The sequence below is a fragment of the Camelina sativa genome, chromosome 15, assembly GCF_030686135.1.
Source record: "Camelina sativa cultivar CO46 ecotype springtype chromosome 15, ASM3068613v1".
NCBI classification, from domain to species: Eukaryota; Viridiplantae; Streptophyta; class Magnoliopsida; order Brassicales; family Brassicaceae; genus Camelina; species Camelina sativa.
In genome coordinates, this window is record NC_141894.1 from 11,125,561 (window position 1) to 11,145,506 (window position 19,946).

The window sequence follows — 19,946 nt, forward strand, 5'->3', positions numbered from 1 at the left end:
ATATCTTTTAAACATTCATCTTATCAGTATCAACAACAATATAAAATTGACTCTTCTGAACCCAAAAAAAAAAAATGACAAATAAAAAAAGATATCATAGAAGTGATATGGACAACTCTACCGGACACCTCTGTCCGAACATTCTCTCGACCTTTACTATACGGGCTCACTTCTTCTTATTCAAATCGTTATTATTAAAAGGGAGTTAGGTGACAATCTCGAATCAATTGTTCAAAACTACATTTACAAAAATTATGCTACTTGTATTAGTTTTGATGTCTAATATAATTAGTACATATATGAAATAATTATAAACGAAGATAGATAGATCTTTCGATTTGTAGCTATATATATATACATCTAGTAATTTTTTTAACTAATGATATACAACTCTTATCAGTCGGACGATAAGCCAACTTCTAACATCTAAACGTAGAGGATTATTTATTGATGATACATAAATGGTGTTTTTGTACTTCTAATTCTTCATAATCAAAAGTACGAGGAGAATCGTCGATATGTGAACAAATGGTTAGTAAAGCATTAGATCGAAGTTGTTGTGACCGCATGATAGCAATACCTCATTCTTGCATCATCAAAAATATACATAATTTAAAATAAATTATTTTGATTGACCAATAAAAAACAAGTTAAGGAAAAAAGGAAAAAATAATTGATTATAACAGGACGAAGAGAGCAAATAATGGAGTGACTTTTTTGTTCTACTTTTCTCGATCTGCTATGATTGATTATATTCTTCAGACTAAGCTTACTTAATTGAATAGTAGTAGTATCATCTTAAAGAGAAAGTAACGTCTTTAATTAACATTAATAATTGGACTTTGTGCATTTGATTATCACATAATGATTAACCTATAAATTTTTGTAAAAAAAGTATTTTGTTTGCCTACTCTAGAGAGATATTTATAGCTTTTCGTACCAAACAGAATTATATCTTTGTTATTAGACTTCGGATGCTTACAACAACATGATAAACGATGTTGCTAGTGAGACCGATACAAGCCAAATGATGTTGTCGGTGTTAAATAATTGGTGCAAATATTGAAACATGTAGTAGTATTAGTTATGTAATATTATTATTTGTCCAAATGGGTCATATTTATAATTTTACATTTTTGAATAGTTCTCAGATTTTGAAAGATATATGTAAAATTGTGAGCTTAGTAGTATATATGCAATATTAATATAACTAAACCTTCTCGTATAATTACTCGCATTAAACATTGACGTGATCTTGGTATCAATTAGTCTACATAAAGTAATTCATTTCTTATCCTACCAAATTACGTTAGGCAGAGTGTGTTTGGATCTGTTAGGTTATTTAGGTTAACCTCTATTCTTCGAACCGACAAAAGTCTTTGTGTATTTAAGAAACCATTTGTGATGTTCTTCAGCTTTTAACAGATTTTTAAAAAGGAAAAAAATCTGCAAATTCATAATATGAGAATGGTTCGAAACTTCAAAATTGGAACGGAAGGTCTTAGAAATATTTGAAAAGAAAGAACACACTAAACCAACCAGAGGGTTCGATTGTTTCAATCTTAAGCGAAGAGACTGAGCAAAGCAGAAAGTTCCAACAGAAAAAAAGAGAACCAAACAGAGTCACATGTTCGAATGTGTTTCTGGTCTGTTAATACCACTCGAGAGTCGAGATCTTTGTATGGAAAGAACATGCTTTGAACATACATTGAGATTAAGAGAAAATAAAGACAACAAGTCGTGATTAAAGTTTCGCTTGTTCTCTGAGTTGTTTAAGCTAAATTAGAAACTTTTTTGTCCTTGTTCTATGTAAGAGTTTGGTAAGGACAACCAGATAACGCGTAAATCTTGCCTCTTATAATTTTCTTGTTTAAGTTTTAACCACACGAGAGTCAAAAGTGAGATCGAAAGCAACAGAATAACATAACAAAAACTTGAATCTTTCTCAATTTCGTCAAGTTCACAGTGAATATAATCTCAGTGTATAGTAATACAAATAAAAAGCCATCGACCTTTGTAAACAAAAGTACGCTGCAAATACATCATAATACAAGTCATGAATAATGCCATGATGGTTATCATGTTCATCATCCTGATGGTATATTAAAAGCCTACACACTTGAAAACACAAGTGTTCCAACAACTATTCGTATTATTAGGCTTCTTGTCATCTTCTTTCTTTGTGAAGGGGGCAGATTTTTCTTATGTAAACCAATCTCTCAATTCAAAATGGCCTAAAGCATAAGAGAACAAAGTGAGACCAAAACAGAGACTTGAGACACTGGTATGTAATGGAACAGTCTCTCACACTTCAGTTATCGATATACAAAACATCGTCTTTTGATAAGTTCATTTTCCCATTCTTCCTCCGCCCACTCCTTCGAGCTCCATCTGATTCTCCCCTCTGTAAAACCCCACCATTTATAAAACATAACCAATGGAAATAGGAAATGTGAAAATCGAAAAACGATAAAAGAAGACAAACCTTCCTCAAGACAAAGGAGAGGTATAGATATGCAGCTTCCCATTCATCAGCTGATAATGTGCCTGGAAAAAGATTTGTCGAGTCAGTTATGTTTTTATCGCATTTGATTAGAATTAAACGGATAATATGAACAAAGACTTACTCTGATCATTGTTACCATCACCCAAAGCACCAAGCCTTCTCATGAGTTCCACAAACTCTGGCTTTTTCATATACTCATGGACAAACTCGTGGGAGTTCTTCACAAATACCAACTCTAAATCATACTATCCAAAAAATCATGGGACAATGTCACTCTCACAAATCTAAACCAGTGATTTTGGCAATTAGAGAGTTTTCTAGTTAACACGAGATCAAGCAATTACCTCTTCTGCTAAAGACTTGAAGACGTTAAAGGGTACAATCCATTCAGGGCAATCAACAGCATCCTACATTACAAATTCATATGTTACATTTACTTTAATACAGCAAAACTAACAGGAAAGATTTTGGTAAACCTCCATCGAATTGCTCCTTGTGTTGTACAATTAATATACACCAAAGCTTTTTTTTTTAAATGCTTAAGTTTCTGAGGTAGACTAAGTGAATAACTCCAGAAAATTGTAGATAAATTATGTACCTCAAGATGAAACACGTATTCGATACCAAAGGGGCTGCTAGATTTGAATTTCTGAACCATATATAACAAATATCAACATCAGAACCACAGCAGAGATAACTTTGCGCTAAACGTTAAAAAGATAAAGCTATGGACAAACAATGATCACCTTTTGGGAATACTCTGCACCAAAACGAATCCAGTATACACTATTACCAATCTCCAAACCTTCAGCTGCAAATTCAGTATACAACAAAGAACAGATTAATTTACCAAAATCCACAGATCAAATTCTAAGCAACGAAGCAAAAGAAAAAGAACCTTCTCTGAGTTTTTTTATAATAACATTGGCATCTGGCATTGTTCCGATAAAGACACCTCCAGGACGGAGTAAAGCTGAAACATTTGCCAAAGCTCGTCGTGCTCGTGCCTCAGTAGTCCATGAGTAATGCATAGCAAACTACAAATAAGCAAGAACTTGGTAGCTTTAGAATCTATAACTACACCATTAACCTTATTTCACCAAACGCTCTTCATCAAATACCAGTGGGAATCAGTAATTTGAAAACAGAAAGGCGATCAAAATATATGAGACCTGACAACTGCATATATCAAAAGGGGCATCCTCTTCAAGAATCTTGTCTAGCTCTACCTGTAATCATTGAAATGCAATTCCACTATTAGGACTTACAAAATCGTCAAGCAAATGAACTTTTGAGTTTGCTGTTGCATATGCATCTGGTCATTTGACTCATATCATGTCAATATATAATCGAGATCCCTGAACTACTAGAAGGGTGTTGTTCTCATAATACCTCAAAACAATCCCCACATAGTAAACGGGACGGAAAACTGAACTTTTTACGCCGCTGATGATGGTCTGCATCACCATTATAACGCGTGCGGCAATCTTCAATCTGATATCAAGTGTAACATATAAGCAATTTTCAGATATAGAGATATGAAAGATATGCAAAAAAAGATACAGCTATTATTAAGCTAGTCAACTTACCGACCCTTCAGCAATATCGATCCCAACATAGTACCCGATCCTCGCTTTGTCCCACTTGATCAAATCACCACCCTGGTAGATTCAATACATTAGAAAACGTTTTGAGATATTAACAATATTGAAATAAACAAGAAGATATGTTTTTAAGAAGAGAGGAACCTTTCCACAGGCAAGATCGAGGACAGCATCGTCAGGACGAGCATAAAGCTGGATCAACACACTTTTAATCTGTTTGAAAGAATAAGAAGAAGAAACAAATTAATACAAGTTGAAGTGTCCCCGTAGAGAAGAAGGTGGTGTTAAAATGAGTAAAACCAACCCAGTTGTTAAGTTTCTTCAAATGAATGATAGGACTAGCTTCTCGCTCTTCCAATGTTTGGTTAGTTCTCCGACTGTAATGATCAGCAACTTTCCGAGCAAAATTCTTAGTGGTCTCATCTTCCAGAAACTGAGAATCACCTGAAAGAAAGAATATAACTTTTAAGCTTTACAATCATAGTCATTTTGATAAAATCTATAAGAATCCAAGTGAAAGCTTGAACTAAAACTCGAACAAGACAAGCAGAACAACACAGTTAACACTAGAGGGGATAGAAACTATAAAGAACGAAACTTTTTCCAACGGGTTAGCAAAACCAACTCTATACTCCAAAGGAGAAACTAGCAAGGAATAAAACAAAACTCCTGTATAACTTGAATCCAATCAACAGAACACAAGGAGGCCAGATTATGTAGAGAGGAGGAGGAGGAGGAGGAGGAAGAGGGAAACGAAACCTTCGGGATTAGATTTGAATCTGGAAGAAGAGGGAGGACCAGAGCTTGAAGGAGAATCAGGGTATCCTCGTTTCATAACAAATAAAAGCCAAAGGTTTGTTTACGAATTTCTTAACTTGTAGCCCTTTGATGTTCTTCAACTCCAAATTAAACAAAACGAGAAAGAAAAAGGAGGATGCTTTGGAGTTGGGATTTTCTTAAATCGTCGATTCAACCCTTTTTGTTTTTCTTCTGCGACAAAGCAAAAACAACGCAAAATTTTGGTTTAATATGAAATCTATTGGTTCATAGAAAAAGCCCCAATTTCTGTTTTGCGGCTGCGGCTTCGGCCTTGTGTCATACCGCTGCGACATAATATTAGTATTTTGGTCGGAAAAACAAAAAGTAATATACGATTCCACTGGGGATCGAACCCAGAATCTCTGGTTTCGTAGACCAGCGCCTTATCCATTGGGCCATGGAACCAGATGTTAGTTCTGTCTCAAAATAACATTAATATTGTTTTTAAATTTATTCTTTTCCTGCACTGGCCCATTTACCTTGTAGCCCAACCCAATTTAGTTTGTGAACGATGTTTGTTTTTTTTTTTTCCTTAACCTACTTTGACAGTCTTAACTTCTTTCTCCTTGATCATTTTCTTCACCGCTTGAATCCTAAATTCTCTGATCTGATCTCCGAAGATGGAAGCTGTTTTTCGCTTTAATGGACCCGTAGTACCTGCGTTCAAAGTTGACATTCAGGCTGATGGTTTTACAGTTACTGTTCCGGCTGGGTTTAACATTACCCTTATTCCTGTTGATGGAACCAATGCACAAATTCCTATTCCTACGCTTGTAGGTGGACTCTCATCCAACGTTAATGGAGCCGCTCCTGTTGCTGAAGATGTTAAGCCTCCTGGTGTTGTAGGCTGATTCTGATAAATCCTCCATCGTGTCATTTACATATAAGTTGTTAATTTGTTTACGAATGTTGAGTTTGGCATCGATCCATTATTTATTTATTTATTTTTCTTTTGCAAACAGGATCTGTCACATCTATGTTATTTGTCTTTGCTCTGTTCATAGAAAAGTGTTGGCAAAACCATGAACGTGTTCACTAAAATCAATGTTAACCTTATTTATCAACGCCCTTCACCATTCAAAACCCAAAAACCTTAACGCAAAAATCACAACGTACAAAACAATTCGACATTTGAAAACACCTATCCCTAAGATCTTTATTTGTGTCTTCATGTCTAAGTGTTGTTGATTCCGTTGCTTTTAACACACTACTACTTCTTCTCTGCCTCCTCTGTTACTCTCAGCTTCGTGCATCCCAAACATTGTATCATACAAGGGCTTGTTCAACGTCTCCGGCAAGTAAAACGCAAGCCCACCTCCCACTAACCCGCAAACAGCAAACACCCCAAACGGTAACTCATCCCCTAAAACCACCACAAAAGGCGCCAGGATCGCTCCCATTTGAGACGCCTGAGTCGCGCAGCCCAATGCCGCGTTCCTCACCACCGTAGGAAACAGTTCAGCTATATATATGAACAGAAGATTGTACGTTCCGGCCATCCCAAATATCCCTAAAACCCCTGCAACCATTCTAACCGACTTCCATGTACCAGCTCCCCATATAGCGAATCCGGCTAGGCAGAAGACGCAGCTGAACCACTGCGTCCCTATAGACAGCGGTTTCCTCCCGTACTTGTCTAGCAAAGCCGCTGTTATAGCAAACTCGGGCATCTCCGCCACCGCGTTGACAAAGACGTTGAGGTAGAGATTGGTCTTGAGGTTGACTACGTTGAGGCTTAGTCCGTAGTACACAATCGAGACCGTGAAACTTATGGCAACTGTAATGAGAAGTCTGATCCGCGTGAGAGGCGACAGTATAACATCTTTGAGCGAACCCTCAACAGCAGTATTATTCCTCTCTCCGTTTTTATCTTCCACGTCGTCGTCTACAGCAAGAGTGACTCCATCGGGAATGTGACGCCCGTTCGTTTTAGCGATACAATGCATCAGCTTCATCGCCTCGTCAACTTTGCCTCTCACGAGATACCACCTAGGGGACTCGGAGATGAATGGGATAACAATGATTAGGAACAAGAGAGAGGGTAACGAAGACACTATGAAAAGCTCCCTCCATGATCTGAAAACGTAAGCAATGCCGGATAGAACTGCAATGCCGCCAGAGAAAAAGTAGAAAGTTGACATTCCGGCTACACCGCGTTTGCTCGGTCCTATGGGTTCATTGGCTAGGACAAACGCGGTTAAGCCTACACCACCGGTGCTGAAACCTGTCAAGAACCGGAGAACCACATAGGTCCAGTAGTTTGGGGAGAAAGCTGTCGCGATTCCGAAGATTGAGTTAATAATGCAGACGACTGTTAGTGAGCCTTTTCTTCCTAGCTTCGAGTCTGATAGATGTCCGAATACTCCCGCACCTGCACATAATTAAGTCATCACACCTATAATTAATTAAGCCATATTTGTAACCAATAAATGTAGGGTAACAAAAAGTTATACAATAGTAAAAAAAAACAGTTTAAAACTTTGGTTAAAGACTTATCAAAAAGATTTGACAAGTTCATAGGGGACCATAAGGAATGTATGGTCTAAAAAACGAAGTACTTTTTTGAGATATGTTGGACCAATGTTTCACAATCATTTTTCTGCTATTTATATGAAAACGATATCTTCAACTTTCATGGAACATAAATTGACTAGTATGCAACTCTAATTGGATATTCCTTGGTATATCCTATTAATTATGTGATATGTATCAAATGCAGAGATTGGATCATCTAGAGCCAAACTGTCTCTTTTTAATAAACTAATCTAAACATAAGCCAAAATAAGGTATACAACTTTTGGTTTTTCTATTGTCATTATATGAGCCAATATTAGTAACGATCGAGGTCATATTGTAATGATTATTTTGTTTGTTTATGCAAGTAGCTAGACATGTAGTAGAACTAGATGTGTCTTTGGCTACACGTTTGTTTCAAATGTGAACGTGATGTTGTCGTATTCATAAATAGCATCCTAATGTAAATTGTGTCTTAAACAAGATCATAACATGCTCTAAAAAAAAAAAAAAACTATGAATAGTCGAACATATTTCAAAGATTAATTAACAAATTAACATCGATAGAAATTTCTTAAGAAAACTACTTATTTTTCTACTAAAAGTATACTCATGTAGTCATGTGAGATAAAACCTAGCTATTTCAGGAAAACAAAAGAGGTGGCCTGTACTAAAAGTATACTCATGTAGTCATGTGAGATAAAACCTAGCTATTTCAAGAAAACAAAAGAGGTGGGATGAACGTGTGAAATGATGTTAGGTGAATCATGATTTTAAAGCCGAAGCGGTGGTATAACCCAGACAGGCGCACGCCATGCCAAGAGAGATATTTTTGTGTGTTTTTCAACTTTACAGATCAATTCAACGAATATTAAAGCAGGAAATTATGACTTTTTATCCCCAAAAAGCCAACAAGATAATATAGAATGTGATCAACGTAACTCCTTTAGTCAGTCACACCTCAACGTAACTCCTTTAGTCAGTATGAATGTATAATTTACATTCTTGTCATTTTAACTGTTTTGTTTTTTAGCACCAAGCATACGAATCAAAGTCTATCTTTTCTTTTATCGCCAATCACTTTTTTTTTTGTGTGCGTGAATTTGAACCGCCTAATAAATATTATGGGTAAAAGCATTATCTATTCATTCAAAATTTTCTAGTATTATAAAATGAGAGGTATATATCGGAAAAAAAGTGAGGTACATATCCTTTACTCTATAGTGTTATTTTCTAAAAACTGGATAAATCATAAAAGATTCATGTGATCAGGGCACGTGGTATACAACTGGGAAGGATCCAGATTCAAGCCAATGTTGGATCCAATATACTAAGCAGTAAGCAAGCACACAAAAAACCAAAAAACTTGAAAAGAGACAAATCCACTTAAAATGTTAAAATGTTAAAATGTTTAAGAGTTTAGAGTAAACTTTTGGTCGTTATCGAATTAGATACACACTCGGAAAACTATATATTACAAACAACAACCCAAATTATGTATTTTATGATTTTTCTTAAGAAAATAATCAAAGTTTCTTTAGTTAAGTTAAAACTTAAAAAACATTTAACAGATTAATTTCATTTTTTGTTTGCTATCATTATCTTTTTTTAAAAATTGAATTCGACGTGAAATATATTTTCAGGAAACAGCTGTTATTTTCTGGTTAAAATAAAAAACAAAACTTAGAAGAGATAAAAAAAAACTTACCGATCATGCATCCGGCGAAGAAGAGAGCTTGAACGAGACCAACCTTATACTTCTCGCCGCAAATCAACCCCCACTCGGACACGGTGGAGCTTCCTTTACCCGCCGTCCATTCCCAAGAACTCGGATCCATACCACAAGTCGAAGACCCGACCCGACAATCCGACCCGACGCATCTCCACTCGGGCTCTTGATCGGCGAATATCATAACCATCGTGTGAAACGCCTCTAAAGCCCAAGCAAGACACGTCAAAACAAAGTGTTTCATCTGCCACCTCCCGAACTCGCCGCAATATCTCTGTAACATCTCGTCTATGCATAATCTCTCCTCTCCTTCCGCTTCTTTCTTCGCCGGGATTTTATCTAGCAACGGTTGTCGGACGTCGTTGCCGCTCCTCTCCACCGGAGACTCCATAATTTTTTATTTTATTTTAGAGGCGTTCTTGATTTGGGTTGACGCGAAAGAAGAGGTGGCTTCTTTGTCGTATATATATATCTCTTTGCAATATTTTAGTAACTAGTATTTTTTTTATTGTTGATGATATTGATTGACTACATAAGTGAAAAGAGTTGTGTTAATATCTCTGCTTATATAATAGCTAAAAATATGGTAAATGTTAATAACGTGTATGAGTTGTCACTTTGAAAATTAGTATGCCACGTCATAATATTCAACAAATACATGAATACATATAGTATAAGTTCCATTTTCAAAGTCAAAAAACAATTGATTCTATCTATGGTTTAATTACCTAACCTGTAATTGTTACTTAGCATGTATGATACAATATTTCACCTGATGCTTTAAAAAATTCCACTAATATAACATTATTATTTTTAGTGTATTTTAGTAATCTATTATTTTTTTGTACTTTTAGAGACTTAATAAGTCTCTCATTAATAAATAATGTGATTTAGCTTGAAAATATTTATTTTATATGTTATCTTAAATTTGAAGATTTCTAATTAATATATTTAAGATCATATCATATAAAAATTTAAATATATTTAATTTTATTAATTAGTTATATTTATTTATAAGAATAAATTATTATATTATATAGTATTAATAATAAAATATACTTCATTTGTCTCTTATAGATTAATGTGTAAAATATTTTGTTTTTCAAACATTGATTTTATAGATAAAAAGATTAAAATGATTTTTCTAGTTTATATTTTTTTCCAGATGACATTTATCTAATGGTTTATATTTTATCTATCTACTAAAAAATAATTATAAATTAATTGACAATTAAAATTTAATTTTTTTTTAATATGTGTAATAATGTCAAAAAAATCAATTTATTATGGAGAGAGGAAGTATATAGGATTTGTTAGATTTCAAAATTTATTGTATATCAAATTTGCTGTATTTTTCAGACAGAAGGGTATTTTCGTCAACGCAGCGTTTTAACGTGGATCCACCTGTGTAGTTCAAAACAAAAGGTAAATCCAGAACTGTCGATTATGAACCGTCGATCTTAAATATAATCCAACGGCAATCACAGCGATCCGAGTGATTGTTTTCTATTGGACAAGCATCAACTCAACCGTCTCTCTACACAATATATATATATATACACCCAAGAGCCTTGTTTCCACTGTATAGTTCTCGTATTGTTATCCCTCGCTTTGAAAATTTTCGTATTTGTTTTTGTTATCTCTCTCTTTCGAAACCACAAATGGCTGGTCGTGGCAAAACCCTTGGATCTGGCGTTGCTAAGAAGGCGACTTCGAGAAGCAGCAAAGCCGGTCTCCAATTCCCAGTTGGTCGAATCGCTCGTTTTCTGAAGAACGGCAAGTACGCCGAACGTGTTGGTGCTGGTGCTCCGGTTTACTTAGCCGCCGTTCTCGAATACCTCGCCGCCGAGGTAAATTATCATATTTGGATCTTCAATTTCTATTTTTTTAAATAAAAAAATGATTTTTTAACCGGTTTGTGTTTGTTTTGGGAATTGGATCTGTGTAGGTGTTGGAATTGGCTGGGAACGCAGCGAGGGATAACAAGAAGACTAGGATTGTGCCACGTCACATTCAGCTAGCGGTGAGGAACGATGAGGAGCTGAGCAAGTTGCTTGGTGATGTGACCATTGCTAATGGAGGTGTGATGCCTAACATTCACAACCTTCTTCTTCCCAAGAAGGCTGGTGGTTCTAAACCTTCCGTTGATGAAGATTAGATTAGTTTATCGTGTTGTTGTGGTTTGCTAGCTAATGTCCTAATTAATGTGTAGCCTTTAGGTTCAGATTAGATCTGGTTTAGTTTAATTTGGTGTTTCATTAGCCTGTGGTGGTGTAGAGTCCTCCACACTATGTTTGAAAAGAAATGTTGGAATCTTATGATATGATATTATTATTCGTTATGCCTATATTTGTGTCATTTGTTCGAATCCGCAAGTGAATTTGCAAATTCATACCCATAATACCCAAATTAAAGAGGTTTTGAATAGATAAATTGAGGCATGACCGGCTAAATGACACAATTAATCCCTCAGGATTGCCTACACTTTATATTCTTAACTTTTCAATTTTGGCATTAGCACATTAGATTTATGGACTTGGCTCATATTAGAGCAGAAAAAGCTTGCCCTTTCTAGTTAACGAAATTTGCATGTCGGATTAGTTACATGGCAAAGCGCATAAGTTGAAGTACATGACTTCAAGTCTTCAAAGAGTAAGCCTCCAACAGGATTACACATTCAATTCAACAACAATGAGAAGAATAGATGTGTAGTGACAAACAAAAACTGAAAGCATTCAATGCTCAAAGCCTCAAACCTAACCTTGCAACGCGTGCTCAATGCCCAAGGATGAGACTGATGTATTAGATTGAACTCGTAAGGTTTCTCTATGCAAACATTGATTCTTTACAGGAAACTCTCTTAATTCAAGAAAAACTGAACAAGACATTACTAAACATTGGACTTCTAAAACCCCAATTACTTCTTCCCAGTGATGTTTGAAACCAAATCCTTGAGAAACTTAGCTGATTTGGTGATAGGCGAATTCATAGCCATCAAGTTATAGAGAACAAGCTCAACTTCATCCATTGAAGGCCTAGCTTTGAACTGAGACACCACTTTCAAAGTTCCATTACCTTCTTCTTCTTCAACAAGGACGTTCCATCTCTCTCCACTCACAACACCATCTCTCACACACTTAAAGATCACACCTTTCCGCTTACTCAACACTCCTCTCACTTCTAAACCTGTGAACGCATAAATCACTTCAAAGGAACCAATAAAGCCACTGAACTCATCACCAAAGCTTTTCTCTTCCTCGAACAACCATCTCGGGTTGATCATCACCACAGGTTTTGAAGAAAAAGCTTCACTCGCCGTCCTCACATCCTCCATCTGCGTTCTCTCCGGGGCCATGAAAACCGCCACGTCAGCAAATCTCAGAGCTTTGGTAACAGAGTCTGAAACAGGGGACATGGGGATGTGGCTGATAGAGTCTGACCGGAAAGCTTTGACGGCGGAATCGAGGAAAGAAGTGTCAGGCCAGAGGAAGAGAAGCTTGACATTGGGAGAGCCTCTTCTCGAGATGGGTAAGTCATGAAAGATGGAAAAAGCGAGCTGAGAGAGAGAGGAAGGAGAGTCATCGTCAAGGATTGGGATCTCAAGACGGAATCTTGGTTGTTTGAGCTTCTTGAGTTTTGGGGAAGCGAGTTTTGGGTTGTTTAAAGGTTTGATGAGACAAGAAGAGAGACAAGTCTTGGCTTGAAGAATGGCTTCTTCTTTGGAGTTAGGAGGAGAAGAAGGTGAAGGAAGTGAGAAACAGAGAGGAACGAAGGAGTAGTTGTGGTGTGTTTGTGGCTGAGCCGTGAATGTTGTTGAGTTTGGAGAAATGAAGATGGAAGATTCTAGAATTTGGAGGAGAAGAAGGGTTTAGAGCTTTGAATGTCTGTGTATTGAGTTTGAAGAGAGCCGAAGAAGCCATGGCTGACTCCTGGAAAAGTAGAGACAGGATAAGTAAGGGCATATGCATCGGTTGTCCCATAATTTTTTTGGTCCTTCAATTATTTTATTTATATTTTGAGGTATAGCATTGGTATCCTTCAGGATGTGGTCCTTCATAGTATTTTTAATTAAAAAAATTAAGAGAAATACCTTAAACTAGCACTAATCTAAGTTTTTCTTCCAAAGCTAGCACACAATCTCAAATATTCCAAAATTAGCATTATTTTTTTATATTTTAAATAATAAAATTAATTATAATACTTACAATTTTGATGGTTTCACTAAAGCTTCTGGAGATGCTTGCGACAAAGCTCCGGTGATGCTTCTTCTTTTTCTTTGTGTATCAATTCAAATCTAAACTTAGATATGGAGAACAAAGAAGAAGAACGAAGATCGGGAGAACGAAGATCGGGAGAACGAAGATTGGGAGAAGAAGCCACACCGTTACGGTTCTCGTTTCTCCGTTCTCATCCAAAACCTTATTCAGGTATTCTTACTGTTAAATTATTATAGCCATGATTTTACAATTGGCTTGAGACTGAATCGAACATGTATGGTTTGTGAATCATGTTGGTTTAAGAATTTTTTGAATCAATGATACAATTTGTTGATGGGTTAAAGTTCTCGGGATGATCCAACAATTTAATTCCATATACACACACATTCACACTCTCACAAAGCTAGAAAGAGAGAGAGAAGCTTAAAAAAATCACATAACTTTTGTCTCTTCTCATCATCCTCACTCAGATCACTTTGTCTTCTGATTTAGGGTTCTTCATAAACAGGAAGAAACAAAGAGTTTTTTTCTTTGATTGTACACTATTTTGAATTGAGAAGAGAGAAGAAGAGACGCCATGAATATCTTCAAGAAGAAAACTACTCCCAAAGGTAAACAAAAAGTTGATTATTTTGTTACCATTGTTAGTTTTCTGTGTATTTTATCTTCTTCATCTATGAAATTGCGATTAATGATATGAGTTGGTGGAACAAACTCAATCTAGATAAAAATAGGAGCTTTAAGTGTTTGTTGTGTTCAAAATTGGATCTTGCTGTGTGGGTTTTTGTTATCCATAAAAAGGTAGATAGATTTCTTTATTGCTACTTAGTAAAAAGATTGGATTGAGAGAAGAATGCTTTACCTTACCAGTTGTGGTTGAGATTCACCAATGATGCATAGATATGAAAATTACATTACATTGTAATAGGAATTTGATTGAATTAAGCTTTGTCTAAAACTCATGAAGCATTGTTGAAAATTTAGGAAGGGATCCATAAACATTAGGAAGACCTTCCTACACGGTACAAGAGACTTTGGCGATGGTTCTTGACGGAAACAACAGTGGTGTGGTCTGGTTAGGCGGCGGTGGTGGAGGAGAAAAGAAAGAGAACGAGTAAGGTGGTTTGTGGGGAATGAATAAACAGTACATTACATTGTACTAGGAAAATTGATTGAATTAAGCTTTGTCGAAAATTCATGAAGCAGTGTTAAAAATTTAGGAAGGGATCCGTAAACATTAGGAAGACCTTCCTAAACATCGGTGGTTCTGTTTGATATTATGGTGTCCTTTGTAACATTGAGAAGTTTTTTAGACGTGTTGTCGTTGATGTTTTTGCTAAAATGGGTCATTATGGATGATTTCATTCCTCTTACGGGAACAAGTAAACAAGCTTTGGCAAATCAATTTATGAATTTGTTTTCATGTTAATGAGTGTTTGGTTGGGCAATGTAGAGCTGAAGCCATGTTTTCAGAAGGTGTTGCTTTAGTCAAAGGAGTAGAAGGATTTGATACAGATGCAGCTACAAAGAGATTCTTTTAAATATATCTCAATCATGTGATGTTTATGCTATATAATTAGAACACTCAGGAGAGAAATTTTCTTTACATTAGAAACTTGTTGATGTTCTTGAGATTGATTGATACTCGATCTCTTCTTGTGTTTTTGATTTGTGTAATGTCTTGAGATAGAGGGGAAGAAAAGAGAGCAAAGAGTTGATGATGAAGTTTGAGTTCAGGTCATTATGGAAAGTCTTCCTAAATTCAAGAATGCCTTCCTAAAAGCTATGAAATTCTTCCTAAATTTTTAAAAATGTGTTTTTAAATATTTTTGTATGTGTTTTACCTTATTGTATCACATATTACTACATTAGTGATGTATGATGATTTAATATTGTGCACATATTGGTGTTTTATAGTAAATGTAGCAAATATGAATATCCAGCATGATATTATAGGAAGACCTTCCTAAACATCAATGACTCCTTCCTAAATTTTAAGTAGTCCTTTCTAAATTATACTTAGGCTACCTATCTTATGTTTTGCCTAAATGTAAGACAATCTAATTTAACATAATCCCTAAGTTCATATGTTCAAAACATGGTAGGTGTGAATTCACATTTATGAATGTTATGTAATCTTTCTTGAATGTCTTGAATCTAAAAAATGTGTTTAAAATCTTTTCATTTTTATGTTTGCCTCAATTTATCACAGATTTTCTCATCAATGTGGGGTAATGATTTGTTTTTGTGCACGTCGTGAATACTACAATAGAAGCCTATGTGTAGGGCTGTAGGCTGTAGGCTGTAGGAGTACTATACATTATTTTCATGAAGATCTTCCTGAATCGCAAAGAATCATTCCTGAATATCATACACTGTATTGCTGCAACAACTGTTGCAGATCTTCCTCATGAACCTCCCAGTAAACGTCATATTCACACATAGTTTTAGCAAATGTTCAAAAAAATTTACAAGCAAATGAAATCTGTAAATGATAAGAGTATATACGTATTCCTAACCATGAACCAAGTTTATCAATCCATCTCAACCAAAGTTCTTCGGTGGTGAATCGGATATGTAGCGTTGAGAAAGAGATAATCCATAATCTTCTTCACTTGAATCATCATGCTCTTCTCCGCTCTCACCACCACCACCACTCCTGTCAGCTTTTTTTCTGGATCTACGCCGCCGATACTACATGTTTCTCCTTACTCTCATCGATTTCTGTGTTCATCGTCGCGAGATCCATCGCTTCTTCGACTCTACCTGAAAATAGAGACTCGCAATAATAATCTTATTGGAGACTCGTCGGATTGATTCGGCGTGGAGGTGAAACGTCAGAGTTTATATGTGGATGATTCCGGCGGAGATAAAGCGTCGGAGAAGAATGAAGAGAAAGGAGAAGCTATTTTGTGAAGAAAAACAATTGATTTTTTATATATAATTTTGTGCTAATTTTGGAACATTTAATAATATGTGCTAACTGTGGAAGAAAAACTTAAAATGGTGCTATTTTTGTCAATTGCCCAAAAATTAATTATTTAAATAAATATATAAAAGAGAAATACCCTAAAATGGCACATATTTGTGTTTTTGTTCCAAAACTAGCACACACGCTAGAATGTTCCAAAACTAGCATTTCTTAATACTGAGTAATTAATAGAGAGAAATATTATTATTTCTGGGCTTTATTAATTATACAATTATTATTATTTCTGGGCTTTTACTTTGCCTTCGTCCTCAACAATTTTAGAGTCATAGCTCTGACCAAGCTTGTGATGAAGATTCTGATCTGAGATCTTCATTTCTGATCTCATATCTTTTCAATTAAGTGCCAAAACAATCGACTAAAGCTTCAATTACTTGCCAAATCGATCGACGACTGAAGCTTCTCCAGCTCCATTAGATCCACGTTGAGATCTCATCTTCCGACCTCATCGTCAAACCTCCTCTTTTTTCCTCTGCCACCGCCACCGTCGTTTCAGCCCTGCGAATTCCCACCGCCACTACCGTGAAAATGGACTCAGCGAAGGTGACCTTCATTGCTATAGTGGGACTGTACGGACCACCAAACCCTCTAATCTATGATTCTGGGATTCATAATTTATGTGTATTAAGCTCTCTGTTTTGTTGGATTGTTATATCTATATGTGTATTAAGCTCTCTGTTTTGTTGGAATTGTTATGGTTTAAAGTTTCAGAATTGAGAGGGATAAATTTAATTACGTTTTCAATCTTTGTGACCCTTACGATGGAGCATCGAGGAACTGATTATTGGAAGTGACGCTCTGTTCCATTGCAAAACACAATCACGATTATTGGAAGTGACGCTTCATGAAGGCTTTCATGAAATTCATATTGGCTTTCCTGAAATTCATATTGGTACATAATTCATATTCGTGAAGGCTTTCCTGAAAAGATTTGAGCGCCTATGAGGTTTGTATGAGCGCCTATGAGGTTTGTATGAGCGCATATGAGGCTCTCTGATATGAGCGCCTATAAAGTTTGTATTTGATAATTATGATGGAACATTGAGTAAGACACTATTCTGTTGACTTTGATCATACTTGTGAAAACTGATACATCTCTCTCTCTCTGTCTCTCTTGATTAGATGCTAAGCATTGCTCAACTGTGTTTATTGTGCATAAAAATCAGGTTGATTCTTGATTTATGTGACAGATAAGGAACTCAAATTTCATGTTGCACTAAGAAAAAGGTAAGTGCGTCCACTTTCAAGGAGCTGCATTGTATGTACCTATATTTGATTTTCTCATATGCTTGTCGATATGTCTTGATATGCTTGTCATTTGTTGTGTGAGTGCAGGTACTTTAATACACTTGACAACAAGAAAATTGAACATTTTGATATTTTACAGTGGTGAACCCACACCTGAAGAAAATGTTCAAATAGATGTTGGTTTCAGACAATTAGGAAGACCTTCGTAAAAGTTAAGGTCATTATGGAATGCCTTCCTAAATTTCAAGAATGCCTTCCTAAAAGCTAGTGAATCCTTCCTAAATATTTTTAAAATGTGTTTTTAAATTTCTTTATATGTGTTTTGTGCCTTATTGTATCACATTCACATATTACTCCATTAATGATGTATAATAATTTGATTTGGTGCACATATTGGTGTTTTACAACAAAGGTAGAAAATAAGAATATCTAGCATGATGTTTTATTTTAATTTTATGAAGGTCTTACTAAAATACGAGATATCCTTCCTAAATATTTTATTGTGCATAAAAATAGGTTCCATAGTGTAATATAACTGGGTTATCAACAAAAGTTTAAACGTTCTGTAGTAATGATAGATGTTGTTGGTTTCCCAAGTTACAAGAACATGAGAAGGTAACTACAATCTATCAAGGAACCATCTATAAATAATGATTTTATGAAAATAAATTTGAATTCATGAAACAAAGAAAAGTTCAACAAAAAAACTCAGCATTACTAAAAAAAATGTGAAACATAGAAAGAAAACTCCATTAGTAAAGGGTAATGGTATCATTTATGTGTTACCCTAGTGTTTACCAATATCCAGAATTTTTATGTAAGTCATCCTGAAATCTAAATTTGTTATGAAGGTCATCATGAAGTTCTAAGAATCCTTCCTGAATTTCGTGTAATCCTTCCTGAATTTCACCAGTATCACGACCAAGTGACATCGTACATTTTTTTGCTGCAACAGTTGTTGATCCTCCTAATGAACCTCCCGTAAGAGTTAAATCCCACAGATTCGCAGTTACCTTTGAACACAATCTAAGCACTCCCTTGACTGAACACAATCTAAACCACAATAGTCTATGAGATTGTAAGTGTTAAATAAGCTGTAACCAAGAAATTTTTTGTAAAAAATCAGAAGTCAAACCTTCTCTTCCTTCTTCTTCTTCTCCCGCTCAAGTTCCTCAACTATAAGGATCTTCTTCTCTGCTTTGGACTGCGAACTAAGAAAACAAATAAAATTCCATTCTTAGAAGAATTTCACAATTCAGTGATAATCAATGACAGTGTAAACAGAGAGAAAAATCGTAGTTGATGATTCATAAAAGCCAAGACTAAGATGCTGCACATGATACAAGACGATAATCAAGTCTAACCAGTTCAAAAAAGTGAATTCAACAATTTGATAGAGAGAGAGAGAGAGAGAGAGAGAGAGAGAAAAAAGCTAACGCCCAGCTGCTCAAACGCGGAGACGTCTCGATTCAAACGCGGAGACGTCTCGATTCAAACACGGAGACGTCTCGATTCAAACGCGGAGCCGTCTCGATTCGATTGTGCCTGAGAATAACACATATATTTTTGCTCTTCGTGTCTAGTTACCGATTTGTGGGTGGTGTTCATATTGAAATCTGGGTAAGGGATGAATCGTGTCGGTGTAAGCAGAGAGGAAACGACATAAACTTTAATTTATTGATAATTTAATTTTTTCCAAAATTGATGATATATAAATGTGTGCTAGTTTTGGAACATTTAAAAACATATGCTAATTATGGAAGAAAAACTTAAAAATGTGCTATTTTTGTCAATTGCCCTATATAAAAACATATTAAAGTTTTAATTTAAATAAAACATATAACATTGACATTAAAAACATAAGAAAATTACAAACTTACAAAAACTTGAAAAAAAACAAAAAATACAATTAAAACATGAAAGATAAAAAACATAAACCATACAAACATCAAAGATAAAAGCATGAGGAGATTTTGTTGGTGAAATTTCAGATCGGCTGGAGCAAACAAATCGCCGTATGAGAGAGAGAGAGTGAAGAGAAAGACTCGGACAGAAATAAATGATTTCGACTCTTCGGTTTTTTTGCTTCACCCTTCCAATAAAGCAACAACAAATTACAAAAGGACACGTGTGAAGACGGACGAGAAAAAATACGTCCCAATTATAAAAACGTACCTTCGTTATATTGTCAATTTCTATTTAAATTTGAGATTTAATTACTGAAGGACACTTCATTTATATGCTGATGCACATGCCCTAAGGTCGTTCAGATAAGAAATTCGCACACGTATGAATTTTAGCTTCCCACAAGTGTTACAAA

General features: G+C 35.5%; 3 protein-coding genes, 1 long non-coding RNA gene, 1 other non-coding gene and 1 pseudogene across 5 annotated transcripts; 2 read left to right on the forward strand and 4 right to left on the reverse strand.

Annotated features, from left to right (window-relative positions):
- Positions 1-1,919: 1,919 nt before the first annotated feature.
- Positions 1,920-5,284, reverse strand: LOC104746481 (mRNA cap guanine-N(7) methyltransferase 1). The gene is made up of 14 exons (XM_010467965.3): positions 4,870-5,284; positions 4,415-4,554; positions 4,255-4,323; positions 4,096-4,167; positions 3,899-4,000; positions 3,679-3,735; positions 3,405-3,543; positions 3,253-3,317; positions 3,105-3,155; positions 2,851-2,913; positions 2,628-2,751; positions 2,486-2,547; positions 2,309-2,404; positions 1,920-2,234 (listed from the first exon to the last, which is right to left on the reverse strand). The coding sequence occupies exons 1-13, from the start codon at positions 4,943-4,945 to the stop codon at positions 2,312-2,314; spliced, it is 1,113 nt and encodes a 370-aa protein (XP_010466267.1). The 5' UTR covers positions 4,946-5,284; the 3' UTR covers positions 1,920-2,234; positions 2,309-2,311.
- On the reverse strand, positions 5,262-5,334 carry TRNAR-ACG (transfer RNA arginine (anticodon ACG)). The gene has a single exon. It is a non-coding gene; the product is annotated as a tRNA-Arg (tRNA).
- Positions 5,335-5,940: 606 nt separating this feature from the next.
- LOC104746482 (organic cation/carnitine transporter 4) lies at positions 5,941-9,710 on the reverse strand. The gene is made up of 2 exons (XM_010467966.3): positions 9,152-9,710; positions 5,941-7,300 (listed from the first exon to the last, which is right to left on the reverse strand). The coding sequence occupies exons 1-2, from the start codon at positions 9,561-9,563 to the stop codon at positions 6,129-6,131; spliced, it is 1,584 nt and encodes a 527-aa protein (XP_010466268.2). The 5' UTR covers positions 9,564-9,710; the 3' UTR covers positions 5,941-6,128.
- An 817-nt stretch (positions 9,711-10,527) lies between these two features.
- LOC104746483 (putative histone H2A.2) lies at positions 10,528-11,519 on the forward strand. The gene is made up of 2 exons (XM_010467968.3): positions 10,528-11,022; positions 11,121-11,519. Exons 1-2 carry the CDS (start codon positions 10,834-10,836, stop codon positions 11,328-11,330), a joined length of 399 nt encoding a protein of 132 aa, XP_010466270.1. The 5' UTR covers positions 10,528-10,833; the 3' UTR covers positions 11,331-11,519.
- Positions 11,520-11,951: 432 nt separating this feature from the next.
- LOC104746485 (uncharacterized) lies at positions 11,952-13,143 on the reverse strand (annotated as a pseudogene).
- A 287-nt stretch (positions 13,144-13,430) lies between these two features.
- On the forward strand, positions 13,431-14,720 carry LOC147926495 (uncharacterized). The gene is made up of 3 exons (XR_015581680.1): positions 13,431-13,599; positions 13,882-14,000; positions 14,374-14,720. It is a non-coding gene; the product is annotated as an uncharacterized LOC147926495 (long non-coding RNA).
- The last annotated feature ends 5,226 nt before the right edge of the window (positions 14,721-19,946 follow it).